We start from the raw sequence: 11,044 nt of genomic DNA on the forward strand, positions 1-11,044 counted from the left end.
TTAGTTTAGATGATTCCACAATAGTCACTAAGCAAATTCAGGTATGCCGTTTTCTATGTTAGTATTTTTTTTCTTTTCATCAGTAGATGGAGTAGATTTTTCTCTCTCCCTAGCTTCTAGAGTTTTAGAGGAAAGGCTTCATTCTCTTGCCAGAAGTTTCTTCCATGCTCCATTGCTAAGGGATTTAATTCTTTAGTGTTGTAGAGGTATTGAGGGCAGAAGACACCCTTGTGAACAGCTTCAAATATTCAGTGGGAGTTTCTGCTGCTGATGATATGTAAGAACAAGAAGAGTGCATTTTGAAGAAGTAAGAATCTTTTTGTTGATACTTATCATCATACATACTGCGCAAGATAGAGATTCCTACCCAGGAAAAGGAACTTTTGGCTTCCATCAACAGGAGTGAGCATAAGAATAGATGACTTAATTCTAATCATGAGGCCTAAAACAACTAGACGCCATCTTTCTAACAATGATTCCAGTGCAGAAGGGTTTTTGATAGCTGTGGGGGTAACACCTAGGGCAACAGTTCTAAAAAGTGGTCTCAACTGATTACTTATCAGTAGGGCTCTACCTACTACTTCAATTCAAAGAGGTGGCTGGTCAGTTTTTGCAGGGGGATTGCAGGGCTGGCTGCCATTTGTGTGGCCTGATCATGGTGGGGCCCTCCAATGCCTATGGCCAATGGGCTCCAGTGGCTCCCACCCTTTGCCACTGAATGTTTGTAATGGTTTTGTCATGTGCCCCTGCCCCTCTCTGCCGATTTGGTGGAGATGGGTGTGGCTGAATGGCAGGCAGCCCTTAGCCAATAAGCAGCGAGTGGCAGTGGCAGCAGCCACCTTGGGTTACCCTTCATACCAGCAGCCCCCTTCTCCCCTGGGGGTTGCGTGGCTGGGCTGCAATGCCAGGAGGACTGTTGGCTCCCTCTGGGGAGCCAGCATTTTATTGACAGGAAGTTTTTTGGTTTTTGGTTGTTTTTTGGGTCCCTTCCTTCCCCGCCCCCCCACACATTTCACAGGCAATGCCAGCTTTTGTAGTTTCTGCAAAATCGTGATTTCAGTAGATCCCTACTTACCAGAGCGAGAATTTAACTGTCTTGATAACCTTACTCTAGGACAAGGGTATCAAACTTATCTGGCCCCATGGGCCGGATTAGGGTCACTGCGTTGATCTGTGGGCCAGAATTGGGACCCAAACCCCTGCGCATGGCCACTGGTGCCAGATCCAGCCTGTGCACTGCCTGCAGCACCACAGCACACAGGGCTAGACTGTCTACACATCCTGTATGCAGCACAGGGAGCCAACATAGGAGGTGCTCTGTGTGCAGCGCCCTGCTGGACTGGCCCTCTGTGCTGGTTCCAGCACAGCCTGATTCAGAGAGGCCCTGGAGCTAATGTGTAGGGCTGGTTCAGTGGGGGACTGCATGCAGTGTGCACCCTGAACCAGCCCCAAGATGCGCGGCTCCAGGACCAGCCCACGCTTTGCATGTGGCATGCAGGGCAGGGCTTGGTGTATGGGATTAGTTCAGCGACCCATGGGCTGAATCATGGCTCCATGGACTGGATCTGGTCTGCAGCCCATATGGCTGATACCTCCGCTCTAGGAGAAACTTAATTTCTTGACTTTTGTAGGCTCATGACTTTCAAAACAATGCCTTGTTTCTCTTACATGAGTGTAAGCATCAGCTACATGAGAAACCATGGGATGCACATAGGCCTTCTGTGGTAGATGCATACTCTATACTGTATTGTAATTTTACATCTTGGCTGCGGTATTAGGTGCCTTTAATAATCGACCGGATGCTTTTAGATGGGTCAGGCCATGTACCAGGTCTGAGTTTGATTGGAAAAGAGGTAGTTGTCAGATAACATACCCCTCGGACTGTTGAGAAGGAAAAAAAACACCCCAGAAGCTCAACTACAGAAGTATAGGAGTTTGACTGCGTTTCTGAGAAAATGTTGCTATTAACTGCTGTGTAAATAGAAAGGTAATGATATGGAGTCGGGCATAATTATACTATCCCTCAGAAATAGCTTAATTTCAATATAATCCCTCTCACCTAGGATGTAGGGTGGTACTTCTTATTCTTTCTGAACTTGTTCAATTGATGCATAATTTGAACATTATATTTGTATGCATGCATGCATGCACGTATGCATGCATAAATATAAATATTTTGGATTACATACATGTGCATGCACATATGCATGCATGCATGTGTATGTAATCCAATATATTTATATACAGTCTGAAATGATATAATACATACAAGTTCCTGGATGCAAGATATTCAAAATGAAATCCTCATCCCATTCAAAGCAAGGAGAATCTTCTTATTCGGTTAAATGGTGCCAAGATTCCATCCATTGTACTAATTTACTAAGAAGCCTCAAAAGCTTCATCCTCTGACTTCTGCTTCTTTTTGTCTAGTCTCCCATTTTAGAGTTAGAGAAGAACAGTAAATCCAAGCAAACCCTGAATACAATTTAGTAATGTAACTTCAAACTACATTTTATTGTTGTTTGTGATTAAAAGCGAAACTGAGGGCTTAACTACTTCTCGTTGAAGATCCCCAAGCTTTTTAGGTAAAAATAGGTCAGATTCAAACTCAGAAAGTTGTTCTTTCTTACATTCTGCAAGTAGTTTCAATTGGAATGAATTTCCTTCACATTTTCTGCGTTAAATTGTTGCATGCTTGTGATTTGCTCTAAAATAACTGCTGTGTTCTCATCAAGATTGTTGTTCTCATTGGGTTTTTTTAATGGTGTGGGATGAATTATTTGCTTGTTATCATGCCTCTTGTCAAAGTAACTCAGGAGTTTCCAATACTTCAATTACTGTATGACTTCTAGCACCAAATGCACAAATAAAGGGTAGCACTAATAATAGTCCTAAAGAGTCCTTGCTTTTTGTCATACTATCTCCTTTCTCTTGCACTCACCTTTGCCCTCAGACTATATGGGAAAATGTAAAATCTTTACTGGAATTTGTAAGGTGGTTTTGAAAACCCTAGAAATATATATAGGGCATGCTCAATTCTATCACAGTGGTCATAGTATCAGGACCTAGTTGTATAGATCACTGTCAAATATAAGATCCTTTTCCTATTGTTTGGTCTCCATGCTGTTCTTCCTGTTAGCTTGCAGTCGTACAATATGGCTACTTTTAGGTCACTCATTTAATATTCATCAGTTGTACTGTGATCAGGATACATTCATGTCAAATGTGAGCTAATGTTGTAACTTTTACTTATTATTTTAAAGCCAACACTATAAGGCAAATGGAATGTAGCAGAAATCTTCTCTATCCTGTTTTGACTTACAGAAACCTTGCCCCATAATAAGCAAAGGCACAGTGTGTTACCAATTTTCTGTTTACAGTAAATATTTTCTACCTGCTGCAGTAGATGGTAATAATTCTGCCCTTATCTCACCGCATACTCACAAATGCATCAGAGTATCAGTGGTGTGTTTTTTGGGGTTTTTTTTGTTGCTTTTGCTAGTCTCAAACTTGCTTGCCATAGTAGAAAATCAATCAAAAAATTTAATAAGTCTCACCTGAGATTTTAAAAGGAAAGGAAGAAAATGGAATGAAATAGACACAGAAACGAATCAAATGATAATGATGGAATACAATCTTATCTCTTTTTCTACCTATTTATAAGAGCAAAGGACTTTAGGAATTTGTATTAGAAGTAGAGTTTGTTCAAGAATCATTCCCCCCTCCACACACACCTAATTTACATGTGACAGTTGAGACCTTTTTAAAGAAATGCTCATTTGATTTGCAAATGTTAAGAGAATTAAAGCATTCAGTTCATTCTAGTTGCCACACATTTCACAGCTCTTGAATATCTGCTGTGTTTAAGACTGTATATGATTTTATGAATAAGTGTAAAAGCAGCTTGTGCTGGTGAATTTGAAGCAGATATGAGCACTAGTTAAGTAATTTGTAATTAAGAGTGTGATCAAACTGAAAATTCCCTAGATTTGAAAATGTTTAGTTCAATTTAGGAAACCCAGAGGTTCCTGGCTAGAGGGTCTTGCTTTTCTGCTCAGGGTCACATTGATGAATGAATTTGGGATCAAGAGAGAATTTTTCCCTCATGTCAGATTGGCACAGACACGGTGAGGTTTTTCCTTCCCTGTATTTTGACTCATGGTCCTTTTTTTCTAGATATCTACCGAGCATATATTAACCAGCAACTTTCCTGTTGTTGCAGTGCCAGGGCACTGGCCTTTATAGGATACTCATGGTGTTTCATGTATTAGGCTCTGTAGTATGTGATGTAAGTAGCAATTTTGGAGATTCCTTGGGTTAACGATTCCCTAAGAATGTAGGAAACATAGTTGCTTGACCCCTTCCTGTCCTATATTTTAAAAAACTCAACTCTGTAACAGAAGCAATTTTGCTGGGGAAAATGCATACACTGAGAGGTAAGTGTAGTGCTTCAAATGCTCTGGCATTCTAGTATTCCTTTATTTTTTTTGTGATCATATGTTGACCAGAACTCTTGTTCTTGTCAACTACATGTTACAACTGACACTTGATTTCCTGCTTCCTTCCTCCCCCACACACATTTTAAGGATTTTTCTTTCATATTACCTGCCCTTTCATTAAGGAAAAGCTACACTCATTGCTGTCGCGTACCAACCCACAATTTTAAAGCCCTTTGTACTTTTGGTGACTTCTTCACCAACAAGATCTAGTTCAGACAGGCTCTCGGTGCTACAGACATGCTAGACCTAGGCAGTGCCACAGCTAATCAAACCCACAACATGTTAACCAGTCTCAGCTGCCCAGGGAAAGTACACCATCCTGGTGTATTTTTCCACCTCTAACTTTCAGAGAGAAGCAAGGCAACTGATGTCTTCAGCCTCAGGTAGTTCTTGTCACTATCCCAAAGACTCCTGGAGCTTGGGAGCATGTCATCACTCTTTTTCTGGAAGAGACATTTGGCTAATAGTGAAGAGCAGATGTTCTTGGCAGAAGATGGGCCTGATTTGATTAATTCTCTGGACAGGCGTTGTAACATTAATGTTGGTGGCTCAGCAAACTATAAATGTGGAGAGGAGAAGAGCGAATGTCTAGCAACTTCTTATGAGAGCTTGGATTATTTACCTTCACACAGTGAAGCTTACAAGAAGTGGCTACAGGAGAAAGCATACAGGTAATAATGCCCCATCCCTTGGGCCAAGCAGTCTAGTTTCCTACAGTCTCAGGGTAGTAAAAATATATATCAACCTTACTACCTCTAAACAGTATGGAAGTTGATTGATTGACCTTGATTATCATTGATAAGTATGTGAATTTTGTAGAGCTTCCCAGAATGTAAGGTTTTCAACAGTGCAAAGTAGGGAGAGAAGTCTGTTTTACTCAAAAGCTGTTCTTATCGTAACACTTGGGTGCCTCAGAGAAAATAGATTAATCTCTTGAGAGAAATAAAATCGTATTCCTACATTACATGTGGGGATGAGGGTACAGGGTGGGTGTGCCTAAGGTAGCACATAACATTTGTATCCTAACTCTTGATTGCTACTCAGGTGAGCTGTCTGGCAAGTGGTAGTGAGTTAAATAGATTCGAGGATCATACTATGGAAAAATCTTTCATTTGTTGGTTTGGTGGAAGGAGGTTTTGTGGTGCAAACCCTAGACTGATCATCAGAAAATTAAGCTTCTTTTTTCTAGTTCTGGCTTCTGCCATGTCTGTTGGACTTAGAATACTTTCTCTGTGCCTCTTAGTATTCCACAAGATGAGGATTTATTCCTCTTTTGTCACCGTGGTGCTAAGAGACTGTTTACTAATGTTTGCCAAATGAATTGAGCTTGTTTGAGTGCAGATGATGTAAAATTCTAAAGTATTATTCAAAATAAAATGACAATGTTGTGCTTGTGAGGGCTGCCTGCAAAAAGGAGGGGTGAGAGTATAAAATAATCAATACAATACAGCTGAAATTATTGTACAAGACTGATTGCAAAACTGTACACAAAGAGTAGTAATCAATGGTTCACTGTCATACTAGAAGGAATTATCATATGAGGTCCAGGGGTGGTTTCTCATGGGTCAGTGCAATACATTCTTTTCATTAATGACTTGCATCATGGACTGGAATATACTGTTAAATGTTCCAGATGATACTATACTGGGAATGATTGCAAACTCTTTGAAAGATGGGATCAGCAGTTAAAATGATCTTGAAAAATTGGAAAGTACTACATTTAGTAGGAATAATCAAGTGAACAAAAACACCATTGGGAGCAATTGGCTAGATGGCAGTTCTTCAAAAAAGGATGTTAAAGTTGCAATGGATCATGAATTGAAAAAGTCAATAATGTTATACTATTTTGGAAAAAAATGTAAATGTTACACTGGGATATAGGAGAAATGATTTTGAAAGGGATGTTAAGTAACTCTTCCATTTCACACACCAGAGGAAAGACCTCAATTGTACACTTGCATTTCATGACAGATGTGGACCAATTGAAAGTACAGAGGAGAGCAACAAAATTAAGAAGCCTGGAAAATGTGCTCTGTATGGAAATATTGTGCAAGCAGTAGGTTTGCCTGATCTAGAGAAGAGGAGACTGAGGAAAGTCATGATAATCTTTAAATTTGTAAAAAGTTACTGCAAAGAAGGAAGTAATAAAATATTGGTTGTATCCATTGTGGGGCAGGATAAGGAGTAAATTACAGCAATGGAAATGTAGATTGCACATTAGGAAAAAAAATCTGGAAGGATAATTAAGCACTAGAATAGATTATCTCAGCAGATTGTGTAGTCTCTGTCACTGGGGCTAGGTATAGACATTCCAAAAAGCCAGTGTAGAATTTATCTAAGTTATGCAATTTTCTGTAAGCAGTGTAGTTTAGATCAGTAGTGAACAGAACATGCATCTACTCTATGGTTGTTTGGGGGGGGGCAATCTTAGATCAGGTTCTGCCATTTTAAAACCAATTAGTGTGTGCTGAATTTCTGTTCTGTTATGGGTATAAACTGGTTTTATGTGCCAAGCTTCTGTTCTGTTACAGGTATAGACCAGTTTCCAGTCACTTATACCAGTGAAAGTATAATGTCAGTACCTGGCCTGAAGGTTCTTGAGAACAGGTATCAGAAATGGTATAAGTGTAGTAGATCCTACATCAGTGCATGTGGATGGACAATATGACTGCTTGAGGTCCTTTTATTAGGGCTGTGCGAAGCTTCAGTCCCTGATTTGATTCAACAGAGATTTGGCCTGATTTGGTGGCCGAATCTCTGAGTCCAAATTGAATCAGGAGACCTTCTAATCTCTCCAAATCGAATCGGAGCCCTCTGAATTGATTTGGAGAGATTTGGACATATTCAGTGATTTGGACATAGACACAGCTTTAAATGTTTTTTCTACATACCTCAAGGTACCTGGTGGTCATGAATGCTGCAATAGTGGGGTTGATGGAGCGTTCCACCAGAGGGGGGACTCCCAGTGTGCTCGGCAGCAGACCCAGAAGCACTTCCAGTCCCCTGGGGAGCATGCTAGGGTCCCGCCCCCACTCCCCCAGCTCGGTGACTTGTGCTTCCTGGGTCTGGGAGGGCACCCGGGGTCCCCCATGGCTGATGGCTGAGCTGGGGAGGGATGTGGGAGGCTCCCTGCGCGCTTGGCGGCAGACCCAACTTCCAGGCCACTTTCAGGTTTGCCGCCAACCACATGGGGGGGGGGGGCACTCATGCTCTTGTGGGATGCTCCATCCACCCCAGCGTTGCAGCACTCACGAGCCATGCCTGGTACCTTGAGGTATGTAGAAAAAACATTTAAAGCTGTACCTATGGCTGAATTGCTAATTCTCTGAATCAGCATTGAATCTTTAGATTCAGCTTTGGCTGATTCGAATTGGGGAGAGCCAGCCAAATCAATGAATCAAATCGCTGTTCCCATTTGGGTTGAATACGAATAGAATATGGCCTATTTCGTACACCATTACTTTCTATCCCTATTTCTATGATTCAATAATCAGAGGGAGGCAACTGAGTAAACAACTTTTTACTAAAATCATTTCCTTAAAGTGTTCATTCTTTTGATTCTGATGCATATAATGAGCAAAGAAATAGTGTAACTCATTGTTCAACTTGTACAGTTTGGAAGGAAAAGTGGTATTAAAGACCTTGTAAGGAATCTTTGGATAGTCTTTTCATGGAAATTGCTTTAAAATACTTGGTGTATTCTAAAAGCAAAAAATGGCCTCTTCTGCAATATTATACAAGCCTGAAAGTCAGTAATATCTGATTGGGGAGGTTTTTAGCAGTAAATGATTCCTTGCATAAACCAGGGATTGTTATTTATACATAATTAAACATGAGCTTTATATTTGAGACTTCTATAAACTGGAGACAAAGACACTGTATTCTAGGACACAGGTTGAATCAATGCATTTAGCTAAAACAGAGAAAGAGAGTGACTTATTATAGCAGCCTGTAATGGCCTCATAAGGAGCTACTGTTACTATTCAGGACTAACACTTAAAACAAACACAAAAAATTGCCCATAAGGCTTCGGAATGCAAATGTTAACTCAACAACATGAGACCAATAGCTTAATTTTATCTGCCTTATTACCCCTTATTAAGCTGAACTGGAAGATTCCAACAAACACCCATTCAAGACAGCAACTTAGGCCTATTGGAGCAACTGCCTAGGTCTATTGGAGGGAGGTTTCAGTGCTACCAGTTCCCCATGCCTCCAGGAAAAGGCAAGATCTGAGAATCTTTTCTGTCACTTCTACCCCGGACAAGGTTTTTTAAAACTGGTTTTACTGAATTTGATTGCTCTGATGTGATCTCAGTTCAATTCTCAGGTGTCTCCACTCCATATCGCTTCATTACATTTGTTGCTTGCCGACAGTCCATGCATCTTACAGCAGCGGCCAAGCGTTAAAATGACCTGAAGATCTGGCCAATGGGTAGAGTTGGGGCACCCTGCAGAAGTGGGAGGAAATACTTGCCTTGTCAATCCTCTTGCTAAAATTGTTTTGTGGGACACCAGATTTCATCCTTGATTCATTGTCAGCATTGGACCTTCACTAGAGAGGAAGAATAGCCACCTACTGCATTCCTTTCTTAGTGCTCAGACAAAGAAGTACAAATTTTCAACCCTTAATTTTAATAGCTTTTGAGATCCTTTTGTATGTAGCCTACTCCAGGGATGGGCAAAATATGGTCCATGAGCTAGATCCAGACCACCAAGTGACTGGTCCCGGCCCATAGCTTCCCCCACAGAATGCCACGGCTGCCACGGGGGCAGCTGTGGACCACGTCACCCAACTGAGCTATGCTGCATGTGCCCCTTGCCTCCCTCTCCCTCCCCTCACCCTGGTTGGCTCCCTGGAAATAGCACCCAGGCAGCCCCTCCCCACCCCCTCACAGTGCAGGGCATGCAGAGAGACACTCCTGAACACTACTTCCACCCATCCAAAGTCCCAAAGAAAGTTTTTATAGAGTTGTTGTGCAGATGGTGGGGGAGGAGGCAGGGGGACCTGTGGTGACCCAGCCCTCAGGAGCTCATCAAAATGCCCTTGGGCCCAAATGCTTGCCCTTTCCTGGTTTACTCCCACATTTATGCATAAATGTCTGTGCAAACACATATTACAAAATATATGGATATGTTACTTTGCATTAACACTAATTAGTTTCATTAGCAAATGGAACCAATTTCCAGTAGAAGTTCTATCTTTGTACTTACTTGTAGTTTCCTACTTGATACAGGCGGAAACGAGAGACATCAGGTTTCTATGTTTTGGCCTCTTGCAATTGTATGATTATAATAAAATTAGACATATAAGAGGTGTACCTACTTGTTAGATGTACCACACTCAGCTCTACAAAAGGCTAATGGTACTCTTCCATTTTTAGAACTGACTGGGATCGATGGCTGTTGATGGGGCTAATTGGAATAGGAGTGGGAATGCTGGGATTTCTGACTCATCAGATAATTGACTGTCTCATCAAATTGAAATGGAAACTGGTAGAAAATTACCTTCAGGTGAGTATAAAAAGAAAATATTGATCTCTTCTCTTCATTACACTTTTCTGGGAGATAGGATAGTCAAACTCCATGAACATGAAACTTTTACCTGACTGTTGGCACTGTGCTTTCAGCTTAGCTTGAAAGTAAATTTCTACTTAATAGCATTTTTACTCAGTAATTACTTACCTTAAGAACGTGTTCTTAATGGCTTGGATAAAGCATGGGCTGCATCACTGGGAAACATAATATCTGAAGCACAGTACATGATAAGCAGCTGGCTTTGCAAGGCTTCTGAATGTACAGACAAGTCTTTGATGGACAAGATTTTATTGCACTCTGTTTGACTAATACAGATCCCAATGAAGAATGTTATGAAGCTATTTCTTTTTAATCACTGTCCCAAAGACTTATTTTCTAGTAGCCAGATCTTTTAAACGATTTTTCCAACTTGTCTTGGGAAAAAAGGAACACTTCTCAAGCCTGTTGGTGCACTTCTGTACTATTGTAGGCCTAGTCTTCACATGCATGGTCAGTTTTGGTCACTACTCACAGAAAAAATTCATTATCAATGGAATGTGTTGCTAGTCTGCAGACCTGGATTTGAATTGTAGCCAGAAATTGGAACTAAATATGAATGCACCCAATGTAGCAGATCGACTTAATCCACACACACACACAACTGTGTTGGACTGGGACTCGCCAGACTTGCATACTATCCTTGACTCAGTACCTGGACTGCTGGATGATATTGGGCAAGTCATGTCACCATTCTGTTCCTTAATTTCCCCTTCTGTAAAACAGAGAGGATAACGTTTACCTACTTCGGGAAGAGTTTTGATTTCAACTGATAAAAAATATATAAGATCCAGCCGTTATCAAAAGGAAGTAGGGGTGGATTATTATATTATTATAGGCCCATGGTTCAGGTTGCAATGCTTATTTCTGCAATCACAAGCATACATCCTGAGGAAGACTTACTTGGTCCCAGTCTCTGGGGCAAGTGAACTAAGTTGGCACTTTGCTGTCGATCTTTTGGATGACACATG

The 11,044-nt window shown here is 41.1% G+C and overlaps 1 protein-coding gene across 2 annotated transcripts in view; it reads left to right on the top strand.

Moving 5' to 3' along the window:
• Positions 1-4,421: 4,421 nt before the first annotated feature.
• LOC109318551 (chloride transport protein 6-like) overlaps positions 4,422-11,044 on the top strand; it is a 124,886-nt gene continuing 118,263 nt past the window's right edge. For both annotated transcript variants that reach the window (XM_019547878.1, XM_019547884.1), the window contains exons 1-2: positions 4,422-5,170; positions 9,884-10,013. In XM_019547878.1, coding sequence (XP_019403423.1) covers positions 4,926-5,170; positions 9,884-10,013 — 375 coding nt within the window. In that variant the 5' untranslated portion in view covers positions 4,422-4,925. The remainder of the gene's footprint in view (positions 5,171-9,883; positions 10,014-11,044) is intronic.

The sequence above is a fragment of the Crocodylus porosus genome, unplaced genomic scaffold (genome assembly GCF_001723895.1).
Source record: "Crocodylus porosus isolate Cpor-Errol unplaced genomic scaffold, CroPor_comp1, whole genome shotgun sequence".
NCBI classification, from domain to species: domain Eukaryota; kingdom Metazoa; phylum Chordata; order Crocodylia; family Crocodylidae; genus Crocodylus; species Crocodylus porosus.